The 22,573-nt window shown below is 41.8% G+C and overlaps 1 protein-coding gene across 1 annotated transcript in view; it reads right to left on the bottom strand.

Annotated features, from left to right (window-relative positions):
* Nucleotides 1–3,473: 3,473 nt before the first annotated feature.
* The window catches only part of polrmt (polymerase (RNA) mitochondrial (DNA directed)), a 46,356-nt gene continuing 27,256 nt past the window's right edge, over nucleotides 3,474–22,573 (bottom strand). The window contains exons 16-21 of the mRNA XM_037114989.1: nucleotides 14,274–14,326; nucleotides 11,288–11,386; nucleotides 10,763–10,835; nucleotides 8,768–8,859; nucleotides 7,135–7,208; nucleotides 3,474–4,330 (exon numbers count right to left, since the gene is read on the bottom strand). Coding sequence (XP_036970884.1) covers nucleotides 4,281–4,330; nucleotides 7,135–7,208; nucleotides 8,768–8,859; nucleotides 10,763–10,835; nucleotides 11,288–11,386; nucleotides 14,274–14,326 — 441 coding nt within the window. The 3' untranslated portion in view covers nucleotides 3,474–4,280. The remainder of the gene's footprint in view (nucleotides 4,331–7,134; nucleotides 7,209–8,767; nucleotides 8,860–10,762; nucleotides 10,836–11,287; nucleotides 11,387–14,273; nucleotides 14,327–22,573) is intronic.

Below are 22,573 nucleotides of genomic sequence, written 5' to 3' on the forward strand. Positions count from 1 at the left end.
TCAGAGAGGGGCTTCCAGCTACGGCATGCCCAGCAGATAGCGCGTACACTTTCTGATGATCCCGTGGCTGCAATAAAGAGCTCGCTAAAAGCCCCACGCCGGTGTCTGTGCTGGATGTGACACTCTTACCTCAGGTGTGGCGTCCTTGTAATGTAAAACAGCTCGTATTCCTTACTAATGTGCCTTTGGTGACAGAAATTGGTCACGTTTTGGGTTCAAAGGAACATTTTCTAGCAACAAATGCAACGGCTGTTTGTGTTTTACAACAGCGTACGTTTGTTCATGGTCATGGTGACCTGAAAGCCTATCCCAGCATGCTTTGAGTGTGAGATGGGGGAAGCACCCACCAACAGGTCCCTGCTTTATCACTAGGCTAACACAGATAGAGGGACACTCACGTTCACACTTTGGAGCGACTTCAAGCCTACACTTGTCTCACATCGAGTTGGACTGTGGACAGATAGCAGAAAACACATTGATCTGAACGCCGGCTTTGTTTAAAAAGTACCTTGATCAAACTATCTTAAGGTCCACTTTTTTCTCATTCCCATTGTCTTTCTTCTTCAGCAGGCGAAGGAAGAGATGCTCCATAACTACTAGCCAGTGCTTTCAGCCGGGATGATAATACAGTAAGATGCAGTCGATTTTCTGCATATTGCACATTTGCCATATATACTGCATATCAGCTAGCAGGGCCGAACAAAATCAAAGTACCAAAATTTCAACATGGTCAAGTGGAAGATCCAGATTTTTTTAAGGTCAAGACAACATATCATTAGAAATAAGCACTGTGGTGCCACAGAGACATCCCAGGAGGCACTTTGTTGGATTACATGCAGCTTCCTCTGGAACCATAAAAGGCTTTTTAATACTTCTTAACACATGCAGCAGCACTCCCCAAGATCTCTAAACACACTTCAATGTGTAAAATTGGTGGAGTTACCCTTTACGTCCTGACCTGATCAATACGAATGTTTTCAGACAGCAGGCATGTCATACATGTTCACTTGAAAATTTCTGTGAAACAAGGATACTTGCTGGGAAATCTTGCAGTGATTTTAGAGACATCAGCATATACAGAGGCAGACCCATCGGTCAGGCAAAAAAGCTGACTACGTGGGCTCAGATGTTTTTAAAAGGTAGTGAATAATTACATTTTCTTCTCTTAAGAAACACCCGAACTCCATCACCTTTGTACTACATATTTCCCTTATACAGAATCATCACCAACAAGAAGTGTTAATCTCTGGAGAGGGCGCGTAATGGAAGCTATATGACTATTTCCTGCTTACAAGCTGTGCTCCATTACCCCGGGCCGGACTGGTGCAGCTCTCTGATCTAACGGCAGACATCCTTGGAATCACCCCAGAGAAACTGAGACAGGCCCATCAGGCTGCACGGCAACTGCAATTTGCAGTAAGGACATCTTCAATATCCTGTTTACTCCCTCCGCCAAAGTCAGTGAGTTGTGAGTTACGCTCCATACGTAAAAATACTCTCAAAAAAACTGCACGCTGAATGCCTGCGCTCCCTGACCTGACCCCTTTGCACTGACCCCGCCACATGTTGTACCATCTTAAGCATTGTAATGACAGCATTTCAAAGCAAATTCATAAACCATCGTCTCTCTGGCATCAGTCACAGCTATTGATTGAGCTACTTATGCCCTGAGCATCCACCGATCCATCCAACCATCCATCATGGTCACTCTGTTGTGTTGAGCTCAGGTTGTGTAGCGCAGTACAGCTGTGTGTCAGAAGCTAAGTTGTGAAAGGCAATAATGTGTTAATGTGAGATCCTGAGAGCACTTTGCAGGAGGTTGCTCTGCCCTTGACAGCTGGCCTCAATAAGACAACAGAGAGAGGGAGACATGCTGCAAAGCGAATGGGATGGATTACAGGTTAAATTTGACCAAGTGTACGGGCCACAATTCTTCCTCCAGGAGGTGTTCAGTAGCTGTTTGGAGTCCACTGGTACATATTTGTAGTGACACTTTTTCAAAAGTTTTACATAGCTGGACCTAAGGTTAGGGTTGGGTCTGCAAAGTGAATGGGATGGATCAGAGGTGAAATTTGCTGCAGAGACATGCAAGTAAATACCCGTACCTGTGATGGGGTGCTCAGTTGGTAGAGCAGACGTCCCATGTACAGAGGCTTTGTCCTCCCTGCAGCGGACCCGGGTTCGACTCCCAGCCTAGGGACCATTTGCTGTGTGTCACTCCCCTGCTCTCTCACCCTGTTACCTGTCACCTTCTTCAGCTGTACAGATTTGATTTTGTGAAATCTGAAATTGTTCCTCCAGGATGTGTTTAGGAGCACGTTTCAGGCCCTTTGGAGTCCACTGATACATATTTGTAGTGACACTTATTTGAAAGTTTCACATAGCTGGACCTAGGGCTGGGGTTGGCACATAACTGGCACTCTCCAACTTTTTAGAATTCACGCAATCAAATAATTTCTCTCAGATTTTAGCGTTAAAACGTTATTGTGAGCGCCTCTCTCTTTGGTCAAGATGTCGGTGGTGTGAAGTCTCTCATGGAGGTATCAGAGGTTATGGCACGGGCAGGCAAAAGCCACAGACAAGAAACATGGGTTGCATTTCATTGTTGGCAATTTCAATGCACAGAGATAATGTGACGATATCCTGAGCCCCATTCATCCACCACCACCACCTCTTGTTGCAGCATGATAATTCACGACTTCATGTTGCAATGTCCTGGAAGCTGCCTCTGTTTTTACTTGAAACGTCAGTCAACACGGCTGATAAATCGACTTGTATTATCATTTCTAATTTAATAAAAGTTAAGAAACATAAACTTTTCATAAATATACATAACAGTGTCTGAACATACCTGTCATTTTGCAATATCACCTGTCAGCCCTCACAAAGAGCAGAATGAGACTGAGAAACGGCTCGAAGAAAACTCTTGAAAAAAGAACACTGTAAAATCAAGTCATGAGGTCATAGCTCATTTCACCTGAAACAATAAATATAACAGATCAAAGTCGCGGGTCTCATCTCATATACATCAGAAAATATGAGGGGCATCTCCGACTGCAAATCATCTGAAAACCTACAGTTTGATCAGCGCAATATTTATGCCCCCTCCGAGATTATTTCCATTTCATTCCATTGTCACAGGGCCAGCTTTGTTTGTATGAGCCTACGTTTGCCTTTGAACATCAACGGCACCTTTTGTCTGAAACTGCTGTAACGTTTCCAGCAATGATCAGATAGCACTTCAGCTATTTTTACTTCTAGATGCGGCACTGGCCCAGAAAAATAAGATCTGAGTTGATTAGCGGAGCCTGCAAAGCCTTTGTGGTGCATCTAAAAGGCGGCCTTCATCTCTTGATACACAATAGGATTGAAATATGCAGATATAACTAAATAACAGGCTGTCTCATTCATCCTGTTTAAGCACACTAAGAATACCAGCTTCTCCTTTGAATCACCGAATGAATAAGGAGACATTTAAAAAAAAAACAAAAAAAACATTTATTTTAGGGCAACTGTCAAGTGCTTAGTCACTCGAAGAAGGTAACATTCAAGCTGCGTAAGAGCCCCTTCGGCTAATCCTTTCACATGTCTCTTTTCTCTCAGAGTCCTGTACTCCCCAAATGAGTAAAGCACATCTTTCTTTTCCTCCTTCAAACTTCTTCAGTGATGTTTTAAATGTCTGAGCAGTGTGTCAGAGAGTATCCTGCCATCCATGGGATCGATGATTAGGTGAGATAAGCGCAGGGGCCGGTCAGCGCTCTGTGGAGGTCCGCACAGCGTGAAAATGCTCACACGCCACAAGTCAGTACCGATTACAGTCTGCAGGTGAAAAAGTTTTCGTTCAGTCTTATCGGGTACCTTTTCAAGTGATGCTGGGTGATGAAGAGGCAGATAGTCAGTATGGCTCATGTACGCACACTCACACATATATGTTCCTGAATATATTCATTATGAGAGCTACTTTTCACTGATTGAAGACTTAACATTCCCATCCGCCGCTGATTCCCTCATCTTTCGCCTGGATGAGTATCCCCCCCCCCGCCAACCTTCCATCAGCCCACTAGTCAGTTAATCAGGCGGGTTCGCTGTGTGTGAACGCCTCCAGTAACTCCAGAAGCTCCAGTCAGAAGGAGGAGAAGGAGGCAGGCAGGGCGCAGCTCGATCAATGTCCTGATGTCTGAGGGAGACAAAGCCAGCCGAGACCCAGGGTGCCGCAGCCTCCCTGCTGCACGGTGTCGATTCCACTCATCTCCCTCCGCTGGCTCGACCTAACGAGCCTCTCAGCTGAAGAAATAAGTGGATTCTTTCACCCGCTGGAGATCAAAATTACCTGGAGAGGCGAGAGGCAAAGTGTCAGAGCAGTTTAAAGTCTAGAAAGTAAATTACTACAACTGTAGCACAGCTTTAATTATAGCAAATATGAACATAGTTTTTTGTGGAACTAGCTTCCATCCCCCCAATTATCTGCTTTAACTTTAATACTCACACTTATTAATCAGTGTAATAATTCAGTGGTGATGCCAAAGAATTTGGTCAGTCAAGGATGATGTACACAAGCGACTCTGAGGAGGCTCTACTTAGCAACAACAGTGCTTCAAGCCAAAGGGCTAATGACAGCATGCTAACACACTCAGAACGACAATGCTAGCATGCTGATGTCTGGCAGGTATAATACTGTATTTACCATGTTGACGATTTTAGCTCAAATCGCACAGTTCTTGATCATAAACCAATATTTTGGACACGCTGAATTTTTGACCCGATGGTAGCGCTAGCTGATGGTTGGCACCAAATTTCACAGCGAATCATTTCACCGTGTATGTCTGTAAAATTTCTGTTGTTGAGATGGTCAGAAGGTGTGGACAGACCGACAGACCAGCTCTGACATGTGATTATAATTATTTAAAAATAGATGCCACTTTGTGTTTGTAAGCTTTACAATTTTGAACCCCTTGAAAATAACAAGGTCAATTTGCACACTGATTAATCTCTCTATTTATCCTTGATATGATTAATGATCAATTAAGGAAACAGCTAGGAATTTTAGGATGTTGGTTAGATGCAGCTGGCATCCTGAGCTTATTGAAAGGATGGAGTTAAGATCTTTAGTTAAGTGGGTCAAGTTCTTGAACTGTCATTTTAAAACAAGGTAAAACTTTTCAGTTTCTCTTGGCACCAGTACATTTTCTATGAACTTTAATACACCACTTGAAACCTAATTTTAGCTCTGGATGAGACCCTGTCCTGCACTCTGTGCTCTTTGCCTCTCTGACAGCTGCAGCTTGAATTATTGAGGAAAGGCCTTAAAATACTTAAGAACTGCAATAACTTAATGCAGCTAAAAACTGATGCTGACATGAATGTTTAAGTACAAACCAACCAATTCGTCAATGTTCCGGTACTTGTCGAAACATTTACTCGCGGGTTGAACTTATTGAAATTTTGTCTTAAAACAGTTTCAGCTCCTCACAGCAAGGAGCTCCAAACTTCTGAAGTTTTTTTGTAGTTCCATCCATGCACTTTCAAGCTTGTATATTTCTTAAAATGCTGTGCATTGTGTAAAAACATTATGTAATAATAATAGCAAAAGATAGACTGTTACAATGGCAACAAAATGTACAGCATAGTACACCAAAGTGAAGGTGCATAAAACTGAAAAGATGTGTTTCTTGACGTGTTTGTCTTGAAGGGGGTGTTTTGTTTCCCAATTTTGATGACTGTTTTTTTTGTTTATGTTTTCTTGATTTTCATGCTTCACCCATGAGTGAGTGGGCTACATTGTTTCATGGAGCTTTTCAAAGGGGTCTGTTCTGATATGATATACCATCTGGAGCCTGCACATAGTGATTTATTCTGAAAATTCTGACCAGATTCTGAAAGCCTTTCCCATGTTTGACTTCCTGCCTGACTGGCATCTTCCATCAAAAATGGATAATGCAGCATATTTAAAGGTGAAACAGAGTGAAAAGCTGCTTATGAAACGTGTTGTGGCACGTCTGGTGGAAACACAGGTGCTTTCGAGAATAGCCACAATGCTACAAAAGTGTGCCCGGTGAAATCAGGCAGTCAGTGGTGTCAAATGATACCAAAATAATGATGTCAGTTTAAAGGAAAAAAGACATGAAATGCTGAATAACTTAAATCCTTTAAGCGGCTACTGTATTGTCATCAAAGTCTGACTCTAGCTTCTGAAGTGTTGTCTTCATATATCAATGGCTCCAAGTGATCCAGTGGGCTGTCCAGCCTTTCATGTCTACATCTTTGCTGTCGTGGATGCACCTGAATCATCTGATCTCCTGCTGGATTATACACAGCGAAAGCAGATTCACCTTAATAATAATGAGTTCAGGACTGGTCATGGTGAAGATTATAATGGATTTTAGTCCAGATCCATTGAATCTCATATTGAACATTGAACACAGTGACACACATACACACACACACACACACACACACTCGCACACACACATACACACACTGACACTCAACCCTCAGGAGCACACCTGACTGGTCTCAGCCCCATAAGCTGATTATGCAGAGGAGGGACACAATTAACAGTAATCAATTTATACAACCCAGCTGTCGGTGCCAAGCACACAGTAAGAGTACAGATGGAGATGGAGCAAGAGTTACATAACAGCAAAGCCTCCGTCCACCTGACAGAGAGACGCCGCCTCTGTAGCTCCACTCTGGACAACAATGGACAGACGCTCACAGCATCGACAAATGGAAAACGGTGGAAATGTGGAGCTGCTAGTGGCCACAAAGGCAGGCATGAATCCACCATTCACGATGACATAAGCTATGAACTGAATTTTAGCTCCAACTCCATGTCTGGAAACACAGACAGCTGGATAACTGACGACAGGCAGTGGGATTATGATATGAACAATAGGCAGCAACAATTAGCAATTATAGGACAGGATAAAAAATACAGGACTGTGTGGGAACCCAGTGTAAGAACATTCCTATCATTCCTGTTAACCTCAAAAAGAACTTCAGGACATGAAAGCCCTCTTCTATCCAATTAAAAAAAAGAACAAAACAGCTCCCTGTATGTTGGCCCCCTCAAACAATAAGTGAGCCTGGGTGAGGCCAGATGTTGGGAAGCCAGACAGCTGCATACACACTGACCTGTCTGGGGAACTTTGGCCAGCAGCTGCATCAGCCTAAGGTACTCCTTATGCTTCTTGTCCGTGCCCTCAGCCCTGCCACAGAGGAGGAGAATAAAACAAGCGTTAAGACTTTAGTAACTCTGAGAAGATTCAGTTTGTATCAGTCAAAGGCAACTGGAGCGGTCTCAGGAACTCATTCAAGTGACATATTTAAACTGCTGAAGGCTGCACAAACCCAGATGTGACTTTGTTGTTTATCAGAGCAAAAAGGCCAGTCCAGCGAGTCAGTGCCTTTACATGATGTTGATGTAGGTTCTCAGTCATCCAGGTCATGGAAAATCTAAGTGCTGTATCGTGTATTTTGAATGGGGGACTTTAACAATCCAATGAGTGAAACGAGTTACAGTGATATCATAATGTAGCATGGGATCACGGGAGTTCTTATCATTATTAAACAACTAACATGGCTGACGTAAGTTTCTCTAATGTGACTCAGGCAGAAATAAGAGGTGAAGTTCTATAGTCTTGTTCACGTTTAGTCACATTCATCTTCCTTCTGACTTTCTGACATATCATCTGATGTTTTCCCGCTGAAATTAAACTTTGACAGACGATGAAATTAAACCCACTGTAACCTTGAATAAAATTACAGATGTTTCTGGGTATTGCTAAACTCAACACAATATTGAACACAGGTCTAATTGTTTTTTGTCATTTCAGTCTTCAAATAGTAGAAAGAGTGGAAAATAGTCATGTTAGACTGCCATTGCTACCATCCTAATGGTGGCACTACAGGAAACATCAGGGGATCACTCAAATCAGTGGGATTCATACTCTGGAGATAATTGCCAGTCCTCCAGCCACAACCCTAACATGGCTGTAACAATGAAGTGTACGCTTCAAATTTTAAAAACTAAATACAATGTAAGGGCCTAATTCCATTTGCTTTAACCTAGACAGGACATTCCATTATCATTATATATACACATATAACGACTTCAGGCCTAAACTGTATGGATTGATGGTTAAAAATAGACCAAAAAGTCTTTCTATTCCCGCATGTCTTTCTCAATTTATTTCTCTCTACAAGAATGAATAATGTGTTTGCGAGGCTCAGGGTGATGTTTCTGTGTGAGAGAGAGAGGGAGGGAGAAAGACAAAGAGGACAGGGGCTGCTGTGGAGTAAAGGCTACAGAGAAGGTGTCCAATTATCCCAAAGAGAAAAAAAACACAGTCAGATGATGAGAATAACCCAGCCTGAGGCCAGTGAGACTGATACAGAGACAGAAAGAGAGAGTGGGGAATCATTTTGTATCTAGTGTCACAGGGAGTTGAGGAAAAACTCAAATTGTTCACAATTTTATGCAGGTACCTTCTGATTTGTAATAATGTATGTACTTGTACGAGTTGCATGTTCGGCACATGATGACAGAATTTATAATAAACAGCATTACATAAACACAGAGAGAGACTGATGGCAGTGAGTAAGAATGATTATAAGAAAATTAGGCAAAGATTACAAACAGGAGTAAATAAGTGTTAAAAATCTGACCTTGTAACTACAAAATGAATAATTAAGAGTGAATACCATTTATTATTGTTATAAAACTGATCAATTCATTGTGTCCCTTCATGCTGGTGTGTAAACTCACAGGGGCCCGTCGCAGTATTTCTCCAGAAGGAACTTGGACAGCTCCTTAAGGATTGGCTGGCTGTGCAGGTTGACGAACTGTTCCCGACAGACCTGACAGGAGGAGGAAGAGGCAGAGCAGAGTATGTTTAGAGTTAATCAGGTCAAAACACTTGAAGGACAAGCTCTCCAGACTCTCCTGCCCGTTGACTAGATACGAGATTGAAAGAAAAGAATGAAAAGAAACAGGAGAACAAACATCGGTCCATCACCAAACGGAACATCCCCTCGGCTGCATTTCTTCTCCATTCCTTGACTTTGGCTATTTTTGCCAAATGAGAATGGAGAGAACTAGCGACAAAGACATAAAGGTAGCTTGTTAAATGGAGTGTGGAATGGATTTACATTGTTTTTGACACGCAACAGTTGTGCGTACATTACAAGTCGGGCACATCAACACAAACAGAGACTCGGTGGTGCTGATTCTCCAAGCAGGTGCCATGAAAAGGTTAGTTTGGATTGTTCGAAGAGGGGATGTATAAGGCACTTATTCATATTCAGTGCATTATCTACAGCGGATCATGGTGACCCTGCCCCCCAGTTTGGAGAAGCAGACAGGAGTACTCGCACTGAAGCTAAGCTAATGTACTGCTGAGGACAGGAGGGCAGCTACAAAATGTATTTTAGTCACTGGTCCGGCTTAAAAAAAAAATCAATATCAGTACACTATATTTAGAATATTTTCACTGCTTTTATCCTCCTGTCAGACAGTCCTTTCTAGCAGGGATCTGAATGAAGCCGGTAAGTTGCTCTCCTCAGAGCCAACAAACCCCTGTGACAAAAACAGTGATTTACCTTGCAGAACAGGTGAGCTGCTGGTCTAATGTTGCCCATCAGTTAGTTTGTGTGTGTTATTGTGTGAATTGGGTGTTTTATCATGTGAGTTTGGATATGAACTAACCCCAAACATAGAACAGGTGAATGGAAATTTCTGGAATATTTATCATTTTCCTGGCATTGCTTTTTGTGGTTTGTGCAGTTTTTTTAATAAAACAGACAGCTTATATTGATCTTGTCAGAACTCAATGTCACTCTCCTGTCACTTTTTCCACCTATTCCCTTAGTGCACGCATGACACACTGATGTTACCAGGAATCCCATGTATACTGGCAGCCTAGCAGTTCAGAAAATGAGTGGATGATGAATGGAGGAACGGTTGCTTGCCATTAAAAAAAGGAAGTTCTTTTATATGCTTGGGTGTTGACTAAGATATTTAACACCCCTCCTCCTGCGCAGTGTTCAATCACCTGTGTAATGAGGAAGGCGTACTCCCACAGATCAAGAAAATAGATGTACTGACAGGGAACTGCTCCATTGGTTCTAACTCTTCTGAGATACGGAGAAGACATACAACTGCGACTGTGCTCTGAAGCTACTCCTTCCACAGAAAAAAAATAGGACTTTATGGTAATGTGATCCCTTTTATTCTTTGCCGTTTCGCAGTCTGGGCTTATTGACAAGCTAGTTTTAGCAGCCAGACATTTATTCAGCACACCAGGCTCTGTCTAATGGTGCTACCTGCAGCCAGCAGCCTGCAAATGTATAAAACTGAAAATGTAACATTTTGCCTCACAAAGCAGGTGCATCTAATCTAACAGAAGCACTTCTGATGCTACAAAGATTATTTTTGTCACCAGCATCCACTACAAAAGAACTTAAATGAGCCTAGTTCTCAAAAATACCCATTCTATTCTTTTCTTCCATTCAGCAGAAACAAGCTACAAAGATACCTGGACGTAAAGGAAAGAGAGAGCGAGAAGAATTGTACCACATGTGATATCTTAAGCTTCAATTAATCAGCAAAGAAAGGAGACAGGGAAACCCTGATGATACAAGATCAGACAGGTTGTAAACAGCTCTGAAATGATAATGATGATAATAAGGAATGCTGAAACAATCTGGATAGGTGGAAGTAAAAAAAAAAAAAAAGAAAAAAAGTTGTACTGTGATTTGATACCTTGTTCATGGTGTCCACAGTGAGAGCGTGGGTCCAGAAACAGTCGTGAACCGAGACAAATGTCAGGCCGGCGCTGAGAGGAGAGGAGAGGAGAGGAAACAAAGGGGTGAAGGTGGTCCGTCAGCAGGGAATGAAATCAGAGAAGAAAATGAAATAAAAGAGTAGACCTATCCATTAAAAACTGGCAGACTGTGACAAAAAAGAACATTATAGCGATAATAATAGCTAAAACTACAGCGGAGCTTCAATCAAAGCCCGAGTGAGTTGAGGATTAAATTATCACATCTGTCAAAAGGCTAATTGGTGAAAAAAGCTTATAATACAAGGCATATAATAGAATGCTTATGTGAGGTGAACCGCAGTGAAAAGGAGAGGGTACGCAGATGGAGAGTGAAAAATATTGGGAGAATATGACAGGCTGCCTTTAGAAACGCCACATATGCAACAGGTGATACAAGGAATGTATTTCGGCTTAATCTGAGGTGTTCAGGGTTCATGCTCAGATGACAGTTTGTGAACTGATACCTGAAGCAGTGGAGAGCCGTCAGCATCATGTGTGTAGAGTCCAGAGAGTGGATGAAGTTTGGTGGGAAGGCATTCTTCTGTTTAACTGTGTCTGGCCTCCTGAGAACGGGACAGAAAAGAAGCCAAACAAAGACACATAAACACTTCTTAACGGTACCTGTGTTCTGATGCCTTCTGATGTAAAAACGGGTTGTTTAAGCCAAGTCGTCTCCACAAGTCTGCGGTGGCCTCATTATCAACCGTGCTGATAACTCCCGGGGAGACTGTTAGCAAACCTATGTTTTCATTCCCGTTTCAAGTTTGTGTGCTGTTTAGAAGACAGTTCATGTGAGTAACATAAAAAAGCACTGTGCCCTTGAGGATGCTCTTCAGACTATGTTTGGAGATAAAATAAAAACGCCAAGAGCAGATAAACATCGTTTTATGAGCTCTGTTTAAAGTCGAGATAAAATAAAAAGTGTCTTATCACATCCGGGCCTGACGAGCCTGGTTAGCTAGCTGTCTCAAATCATATCTGATTTAAACATTTTGAACATGTGCCTAGCTTTTTAGATAAGTAAACAAAAACAAAAAAATATTCTGGTATTTTAACATACAACACACACACAAAAAAAGCTTTAGAGGTGCTGGTAGATGTGAGAAAGATACCAACATTGTCATGTAACCCACCGCTACAAAGGGATTAATAAAATGCTGAAGTATTCCTTTAACACAGGGATATTGTGTTGTTGTGAATTGGTGTGCATGGACATTCAACATCAATATTTGTTGTCTACTATGCGACCCCTGGGTGACTCTGTGCTTTCTAAACAACAGTCAATATGAGAGCGTACAAATATAGTACAAGGTAATATATATGCAGTGCTGCTTCCGCTACTGATGATGGCACTGGCAGTAAAAAAAGCATCCTGCCAATCTGTATCCCTGTGTTCCCATTACCCTGAGCCTGTGCCATTCAAATCCTCTGGGCTGCCACAGACCAGAACGATCTTCTAATGGGAATGGAGACAGAGCGGAGAGAGCTCGAGCCAAACCCGGAGCTGCACACAGGCACACACGATGCCGCCTTGTCTGTCAGTCTCGTTTTTTCCTCCTGTCCATTTTATTTTTGGCTTGGAAATGTAACACTTCTATCTTTGTGCTTTTTTAGCTCTGCCATTTTTGAGCTTCTGCTGAGCAGAAAAAAAACCCCCACAAGATTCCTGGAAATGTGTTTGCAGGCATGCATGCTTTGAACAAGACCGCCTTTCTCCTTTTCCCCTTTCACTTTGTCTCTCACCTCACACGCTGCACAAACACGCCACCTTTAAATCCCAGAGGCCTGACAAGACTGGAAAGGTGCACGGTCAGTCCTCTAAGGGTTAGCAACCACAGCTCCCCACAGTGCTGATGGTTCATTCATATCACAGGAAGTACTGAGAGTTGTCATAGGGCTTAGCATGTCATGCTCTCCCCCCCCCAGCCGGATAATCACAACAAGAGGGACAGATGAAGAAGCAAGAAAGGCGAGGGCTTGAAGGCTGTCACTGCTCCATCTGTGACCCCATTTACATATTTAGACTGGACCAGCTTTATCATTAACAGCCAAGTGCAATTGTGTGTGCACCCGTTTGTGAGTGTTTGTGTGGAAGACGAGAAGCCGAGGAGAATCAGCTGGGAATAGTGTCAAGTTTAGCTCAGAATGTCAGCCTCTGATACACTGATGCTTTCTCTGACAGCAAATTTCAAGTTTCAGGCCAGGCGACCTTTCAGAGTGGCATCTTTTCCTCCCCGACTTGAACTTCCTCCATCCCTCCCTCTGCACTGGCTGGTGTTTCAGTATTCACGCTGCTGGATCCGTGCTGTACTGCAGATGTCAGATTGAGGAGGACGGCTGTCAGTCTTTGTCATCTTCGTCTCCAGCACTCTCGCTCCGTCTCTCCACGACCCCTCGGCCGCTGTCTCTCATTCTGTCTTTTTGTCCCTCTGCTCACCTCCATCAACCTTTCTCCGTCCTATCTTTTAAAACTCAAACTACACATTTTTTTCCCCTTCGCCTCACCACCATAGCAGTCATTCACACATGCCGAACTGTCACTTATTCCGAGAGGACTGCAAATTATTCTGTCTTCTTTATCCCAAAAGGTCAAATATCGTATATTGAGGCGGACTGCCACTCATGAAACCACAGGAGCAAAAAGGAGGCATAAAAATGTTGATGCGCTGTATGTAATTTCTGCTACTTCAAGTCTCTCAATCAAAACAATGAAGACAAAGTTTGACGATGTCTTGAAGTAGCTTTAGATCATGGAAGGAACATATTGTATTTTGACAGTCATGGACCCATTTTGTTGCATAATCCCTTTCTCCTGATTAATGGTGTATTTTGGCAGCAATATGATTTTGCAGTACATGTTATGATGAAGCTTCTGGACAAAAAAGTAATTTCTCTTAGAAAAAGTTCAACTTCTTCCTGAAACTTGGAAGTCTAAAACTATGCTTTCAAAGCACTCTGAAAACAGATCTGATGGCATTTCCCACTTTATGACTAATGCAAAGCTATGTCCAAGTCTGAGTAGGCAATTACTGAAAATCTCCATTGGAGACTTTGTGCTTTTGTGCAGCTGAAGGTATTGAAAATGTAAGCTAATTGCCTCAAGAGAGCTCTACTTTCTACTCATAATGCACTCACTGTAGCAAAAGGCTGAACATAAAGTCAAGTCAAGTCAAATCAAGTTGTCAAGAATGAAGCTACATTTTGAAAACGTGTGACTGCAAACTCATAAAAGAAAATATAGAAACACAAAAGTGTGAACTGTGGGAAACACATTTTCTCCCAGCAGCTGTCCTTCGTCTTCTTTCCAGGTCACTAATATGACATTTCAGCACAAAATGTCAATGAATGCCATGTGAGAATAAAGTAGAAACGCTACATCTGCTACGGGTCAGTTTAAGTGTGAGTGTGGAGAAAGAGGCAGAAAGTGATGATAGCCGAGGGAAGACTTACTCTTTGATGTCATGGCTGATCTTGAGGTTGATATGTTGCATTAAACTCTTCACCTGGGGAGGCAGAACAAAAAAAAAAAAGACGTGAGATGTTTAATGATAATGGTTGAAAATCCAAGTGCAAGTGTTAAGTCATCACTGCCCCGCCACAAACACATTAAACTTTCACATTCCAGTCGAGATCAAAAAAGGTTTCTGAAGTAAAAGGATTAACAAACATGTCAGGTTGAAGCACAACAAATACAACAATGTACAAGACATGCAGCCACCAACTGCAACCAACAGCTGATTTTGGTTATTATTGACTAATCTGTCAGTTCTTGATTTGTTGTTTGGCCTTAAAATGTCAGAAAATAATGAATAATTAACATCAAAATCTTCTAAAATCATTTCTCTTTTAATGACTTTTTTTGTCCGACCAAAACCTCCAAAAACATTTAATATCACGTACAACAAACAAACAAAAACAAACAAATTAAACAGAAAAGTCTAATTGATTTATTGAATATTTCATCCATACATAATTTAAAAGTGAAAGCATCATACTGTGTGGAAACATTTTTCTTCTGCCCGTGAAGCAACATAACATTCAAATATATCAAGGCCTTGAGATTACAAAAAAAGAAAGTTAGGAGGATGAAAAGCAGAATATTAGACAAAAAAATGTTAAATCTTTTGAGCACAATAAACTAAAACTGAGCTATAAATGTGTTATATCCACAAGAGGCTTTAAATGCAATGCAATGCAAAAAAAAAATCATCCGGTTCATTACTGGGGAGGCGCTTGACATTTTGCAGATAACAAATTTAACGCAGCAAAGCTGCAGCTGACATGAGTCACTTCACTTGATGGACATTTCCAGAAAGTGGTCAGAGTTAAATCCATTTTCATTTCATTGTTCGGACTAACCTATAATTGGTCAACGCAGACTTTCAACCTAGCACACAAAGAATCAAGGGTACTATATGTATATCTAATATCAAACACATGCTTGACAAACACCATTCTTCCATGTATCTACTGTCCAGCTGCTTATCTAGGTCAAGAGACTCTTTGGCAACTAAGGTTGTAAAACTTTACGATACTTTTTTAATAATGACAATACAGTGTCTACACTGGAAACCAGTGAATTTGTAAAGGCCACCTCCTCTTCAAAAGGAAAGGTAAACACAAACCCAAACAATGAGGCCGTCATAGCTACCAGAACATTGCACCCTTTTTTTTTTATTTTGCTGAACTAATGCCCTTGCTGTACAGTTCAAAATGTGCCATTGTGTTATATCCCCGGCCAACAACTTGTTTTAACAGGAATTAAGGAAGTAAAGATACTATTTTGTGGAGCGCTGAAGAGATATTTGGAATATAACCTGTTCTAACCTCAGCTTCAAACACTTGCAAAACATCTAGGTAAGCATTAGTAGATAAACAGACACAAACATGCATCCACGCCCAGACAGGGCAATACAATCTCTTCTGTTCAGTTACTACTACTGGACTACTATGAATACGAGCCTAATTACCAAAAGTCAGGGGAAATTAAGGATTAATCAAGCACAGCAAGGTATTCTGCAGTCGATGCACCCTCAGAGGGCATCGGGCAAACACCTCTTTTTGATATCTGCAGTCGTCTTTATTCCATTTTTTTTTTTTTTACACGCTCTCTCAGATCAACAGTTAAGCCTTTGGTTCCTAGAGGAGGGACGATTTAGCACTCTAATCTCCCAAGCCATGAGGGTCCGTCCAGGCCAAGGCATCTGTGGGACAGCAGTCTTTCCCTGACCCCTGGAAATGTGCCTAGGTGAGAACGACGGGCTACTATCAGGAAAGAGATACGCCTGGCAACAGGCAGCCAGCTCCTCGTCGACGTGAGCACTTTGCATTAGTCTGTTTACCTTGCATTCAGCCTACACTAATGTATCACATCTATCTGATGGAAAGCAGCTTAGATGTCATTTAAATTCAGAGAAGTACAAACACTTAGATTCAAGTAGATCAGTATTCAAACTGCTTTTATTGTAAAAAAACAAAAAAAAACAAAAAAAAAACAAACTCATCAGAGATCATTATCATTTGTTCCTGTTCATAAAAAAAAAAAATGTAGTCGCAATAATGTGAATGAACGGAAGCTTAATGAGAAGTGTTCGAGTTTGTTTCTAATTATTAATTATCAACGGGGAGAAATTTGCATCCAGTTTCTTGTTTTTGGGTCAAATACATGAAACTGCATCTTAAACAGGCAAATTAAAGAAACAACTCAATTCAGATTGGGCAGCACAGCGGCTCAGTGAATAGATCTGAGCCCGTGGATCGACATGTCTTGTGTGTGTGAGTGTGTGTTGATTAGAACAGGCAGAAAGAAAAAAGGGGAAGGTTCAATCGATATAATTTGTTGTTTTTCACCGAATATGAATTCTGACAAAACACATTTCTGGCTGGGGTCTCTGAATTCTCCTTCATCATCATAATACAAAACAACCCCTCTAAAGAGGAGCGCCAGGGACCACAGCATGACCACTGACATTCTGACACACTTGGGAGACTTTAATAGCCATGTGTTTGTTGCTAATGGACAGCTCCTTTATTTGATCTTGCTTCTCTGTGGGATGAACACTGAGGACACACCGGCCCTTTGAAATGCGCGTCCTTCAGTCCCTACAATTTAAGACTATTCTTTATTCAGCTTTATGCACTTTCCAAGTCTTTAATGACCGAGTATAAAGATGGAAACCAGACATTTCCTGCGGGACTTGGGTGCTTTAACAGTGTTTCCCTTATGCCTTCGCCCGAGCACCACTGCTATACAAAATCTCTCCAAATGCAATAAACCCGCCATCTCTACTTAAAGCAGTCCAATGCAGGGACGAGTGAGGATTATGAAGCACAGATCGGCAGACATTGCCACAGATTTAGCAGTTTTTTATTGGTAATTGGTCATTGAGGGCAGCGACAAAGACTCTGCTACCTATCTAAATTCAGTGAAGACAATGCACAGCAAAAAGTAGGCCACCCCACTTTATCAAAAGGGGAACCCTCGCTGTCGTTACAGAGATATCTGAAAGACCATTTAACTCTATTTTATGAAAAATGTAAAACTCTACATATTGCCAGGTCATGTTGAATTAGAAGACATTAATGAATATCACCAATCCTAGTGAAATCCCCATGGGTGCTGTCAGGTGCTGTAACATTTGTTCCATTATTCAGGGCCTATGGAGCAGCTCCAGGATGTCTCTCTGATCACAACACTTCAATCCATGTCTCTGTTCTATTGAATGAAAGTTTTTCAAATTCAATAACACCAAGAGCCTAAATAAAGTATTGGACAAGCAAAAAATTCCATGATCTCTCCAATAGTTTTCAAATAACACTATCTTCAGCCTTGTGGTGGCTTACTAAAAACATAAAAACAAGGAATTTCCAAAGATTTATGTTGCTCAATGTTGAGATATATCACACGCCAAATGAAAACACTGACCCTCTGGTAGCGCTAGTGGGAAAGACATGGAATCACCAAAACCAGTAGCATTCACTCTCCTCGAACAATGGATATCTGCATCAGAGGTGTTTTGTTGATAATGAGGCTCTGGTGATTTATACAGTACTTCTGTGTAATCAATATTTCTATATGACAGCCCTGTTGTAGAAAGCAAATGTGTGCATAAATACAGGGATCAAAGTGACAGGTGATCACATAGATCAAAGTACATTAAAGCTGGTCGCAGACAGCCGGCGAGCTGCTCAGTTTGGTGACTCCAGTCATATGCTTGAAGGTCGCTTTGATGGATGACAGAATCACACACTTTATGGAGAAATGGTTTCAAAATAGAAGCGTAGCGTCGTAAAACCCCATTAGTTTATGCCATGGCTGCTATCTCATCCATCATTGCTCTAGGAGTGCTTGTGGGGGAATATGTCCATCACTCCCCTCTTAACCTCCCCTTATTGCGTCCTTACGGATATGTTAGAAGGAGGGGAATCTGTGATGTGAAAACCTTTGAGAGTGAAAGAAATGGAGCTTACCCCTGTTCTGAGTAATGGACTGCCACGCTGTAAATGAGGTCACTACCGTGCCCCCGACTCCAGTTCATTATGATGCATATGTGCATGATTTGTGTACAACACCTAACTCATAAACCCAAGGCTGTCAGGAATGAGACCTTGACTATCCCTGCTGCGTGTCAGTAGGGAATAAGCTCTTGCAGTCTAAATCACCCGAGAATGTATCATAAATGTTCATGGTGGATCCACCAGCCATCAGTAACCATAAAGAAGCCATGCTGCCAAGAAGGGAATCCCCATTGATCACGTACTGGTTAATATCGGTCCCATCAATTTAAGAGGAGACAGTTTTGCAATGTAACTCATATACTTCCTTTCTTTGCTGATTCCACGTCACCTGGCCCTCCACCTCGCCTTCTCCCCCTGAAGTCAGACAACGACAGCTGCAGACTCACAGTCACACACATCACTGTGTCTCACCACACTTCCACTGACCTTTTCCAGACCTTCTCTCTTCCAAACTTTTCCTTTTTCTACCACTTTCCGGGTTGTCCTTGAAACTCAAACTGCATTTATTATTCACCCCAAAATGCCATAAGATTCTGCAAGATCAACGAAACACCATGCTACTCCGGGGAATGGCTTGCATCTGGTCTGAAGCAAAAGATGGCATGGAGGGCATCGTGCCGACATTTAGAGCTACGTGGTTCCCCAGAATTAGAATGAATAGCTGGCTCGTTCTAAATGTACTGGGCCTGAATTTGTTTCCAAGTCTGCTGAAAACCTGCTTCTGTACAAAAGGAAAGGTTAGCCAGTGACCCAGCGTATCATCGTCATCAGATATGGATTAGTCATTAGTAACATGGATAGATTAGATGGAAGAAAAAGAGACACAAAATGAACCCTTTGCCTCATAATCCATCCATGACCAGCATGATTATCTATTTTTGCTTTACTTAAAGTTCAACTTTTACAACATGTTATATTTGACTATTCATAAACGTTGACACAAGGTATTTGTGTTGCTGTAGACCCCAAGTAACCTCCTGAACTATGCATTCAAACTCCACTCAAAATTAATTATGCACGATGTCCACTGAATCACCGGTTTCCACCAACTGAACTGCTTTCATCACCCTATAAACTCACAAATCCAGCCAATGCGGCGGACGACTCCTTCATGTCACCGTCCCCTGAGAGTGAGATCTCTCTGTAATCTTGCCTGGGAGAGGCAATGAAAAATAAACAAGGAATCTGAGCCAGAGTGACCTCTGATCCGATTAGTATCTCCCAATCCTGTTAAGCAGCCTCCCTGATGTATGTTCATTCTCCATTCAGCTACTCCATCCTACTCTAATTACCTCACCTCCCATCAGCCATGGAAAATACTTCATTACACAGGTTGGCATTTCTGCTCATCACTCTATGAACAGTGAAAAAGAACCAACTAAAAAAAAAATGCAAAGACGCACACACACTCCTTTCTGATTATGTGATGCTATTATAGCTGCTTTCTCTCCACTTACTGGTTTTTCAACACTTGATCTTCCCCCTCTATCTAGAGTCTAATTACTAACGACCCCAGAAACACTGTGGCCTTGGATTTAAGAGGCAGAGAGGAGAGTGGGAGATTGAATTTAATCCAGCTATGCAGGGAAAAGGTGACCTTTCTGCAAGTTAGTTTCATCTTTGTTGTCTAGTGATGCAACTGGATTATAGAATTATTGCAGGGGGATAAAGAAAAGTTATCTGTGAAATTTAAGCTAAAACCTCATTCATCCGTGAAGTCATTGCATCATCCATTCACGCATCTATTCATCCTAAGGGCTTGGAAAAAAAGTACAGGCTGATCAGCTTCCTACTCCCCGCTGGACATTAAACGAAGCAGATCAAATCAAAAGGAACGCACCCTACCACTATGACGGAGAGAGATGCACCCTCAGGGGACCCACCATCTGTCACCCTCGCTCTCTTGCACCTGCTTGTGAGGTGTCACTGCCCCTCTAAGCCAACCTCCTGCTTGATGTCATACTAAAAGAGCAGGCGTCATGCTGAGCCAGCCTATGAACTAGCTGTCTGCCTGTGCTTGGCATACGCTATACGTCTGTTTCCTCCTTTGACTTAGTTAATGAGCTTAAAAATATAAAAAGGTCAACACTGATTTCATAAACACACATATTCAGGCTTTTGCTCACACACAAAAACTTACACACACAAACCCCTCTACACACAAACATGTTATCTGGAAATGTGCTGGCACACAGACACGTTATCTCCAAGACGTGCCACTCTCAGGATCTCCATAGTGACGGACAACTCCAGCGATGTTGTTGAGCTCCATTAAAGTTGGGCCACTCACAGTAATCACAATACACCATCAGTGCTGCACTCCTACACCAAACCTATCGAGACTTGGAAAGCCCAGCTGGGACATTCCACCGGCAAAGCATCTGGTACTTAAAGCTCTCAGATAGGTTTGGTGTTGCGCATATATAAGAAGACTGAGACAGAATCATTTTTGGGAGTTTGATTTCTTGTGAAGGGAGAAGGAAAGGAAAGAACAGAGTGAGGGAGGGGCAGTGAATTAAAAGAGGGGTTGTGGACACTAAATCCAAATCCATACTACAGTAAAGTCTAGTCCAGTCTCCCAAGCTCACTTTTCACTTTGAGATATTGGTGTAAAATTAGATAAAAGAAAAACACCTCGCATTGACAGGTTTACAGCCTATCATTAGGCTACAAATTGAAGAGTCATAATTTTTTACCCAGTAGAAATCCTGAATCGCTGTTTTAAAAACCTGACAGCCCAGAGAGTGGTGACCAGTACATCCAGTCATGCTCATATTTGTGCAAAGAGGAGCACAAGTTTTGGTTAATGCACACTGGCAGTGTCCCAAACGTAATCCTTAAGTCTTGCCAGACTGCAACGGTGAAGCACAATTTGTGGGCTGGCTGTGTGAGGACAACAGCTTGCTCTCGGAAAATAAAAACAGTTTAACAAGATTTATTGCTTGTTAGAAGCTGACAGCTATTTGAAGCCCTGCTGTTCCTAGTCTTCTTATACTTGTGTGTAAATACACCTTCGACTTATGAGCGAACCTCTGACTTTGACACAACCAATCAACTCACATCTAACTGGCCGCCCTCATTTATAATCAGCTTCATCAGAAAATCCATCATTCATTCCATCAGAATGAATGAAAATTACACTGTGAAATCATGTATAGTGGGAATAATGCACCTCATGGAAATATTGGAACAAAAGGACAATGATGGGTCACCACACATATTAGAATATAACAGCTCTAAGCTGCTAGAAATAAGGGTTTCTATTATTAGTCAGTGTGTCGAGAGAAATTAATGACTACTGTACATACCAATAGTTCTGCGTTAAAAACTGTATACATTGTTTGCTACGAAAAGGTCAGTTGTGGGAGTGCTGTTAATGCTGTGAAAGGCCGGAGAAAGAGCGAAGAGGAGCGAGACATGGTGAGGATACAAGAGGAGAGGTTTTCTAAAGGGCAGCCAACGAATTTCTGAAAATACAGAGAAGTGTAACAGGCCTGTAATTGGTTAAGCTGTCTGTCAGTAGGTGTATGAAACTAACATACAGAGAGTGGGTGAGTCCCTTGGCATTAAAATAACCAGTCAGCCCGGCTACAATTGCCATGAATTCAAATACATATTATGTACATTTATAACTGTACAAAAGTAGCTACAGAAAGAGCATAAATCATTCAAGGTCTTGAAAATGCTTGTGAGATTTGGCCTTTTCTGCACACAGGCAAATGGCTAGACTTGGTTTCAAGCAAGCCAGTGCAGTGTGGGACAGATTTGCATCTACTTTACACAGGGGCTAAATTTTGAAGGTTTGTCCTTCACTACTGATGATTTTCTCTTGAGTTGATGGTGTTTAAAAGCCACAGGCTGATCCATTACTGTGACTAGTGGTCAAATCAGTGGCTGTAAATACTTATTCTCTGCGCTATTATCAGAGAACTGCTGCTAACAAAGCTCTGCTAATGCATTGATAAACATGTTTTCCTTCCTGTCAAATCTTCACCAAAGGTTTCTCGCTGTTTTATTTTCAGAGAGCTTTTATCATGAGGCAGCAACAACAAGAAGTGTTGGGTTTTAATCAGCACAACAACCTGCTTAAACTTGCTTAAGCGGGTCAGGCACTGGGTGCTAATGGAAAAGCCCCATATGTGTGAAGTCATGCAAAAGATCTGCAGTGTAATGTGACAGAGAGTGAAGTATGTCCAACAACAACTGATCCTTCACTAAGATAAATACCAATT

The sequence above is a fragment of the Acanthopagrus latus genome, chromosome 11 (genome assembly GCF_904848185.1).
Source record: "Acanthopagrus latus isolate v.2019 chromosome 11, fAcaLat1.1, whole genome shotgun sequence".
Taxonomy (NCBI): Eukaryota; Metazoa; Chordata; class Actinopteri; order Spariformes; family Sparidae; genus Acanthopagrus; species Acanthopagrus latus.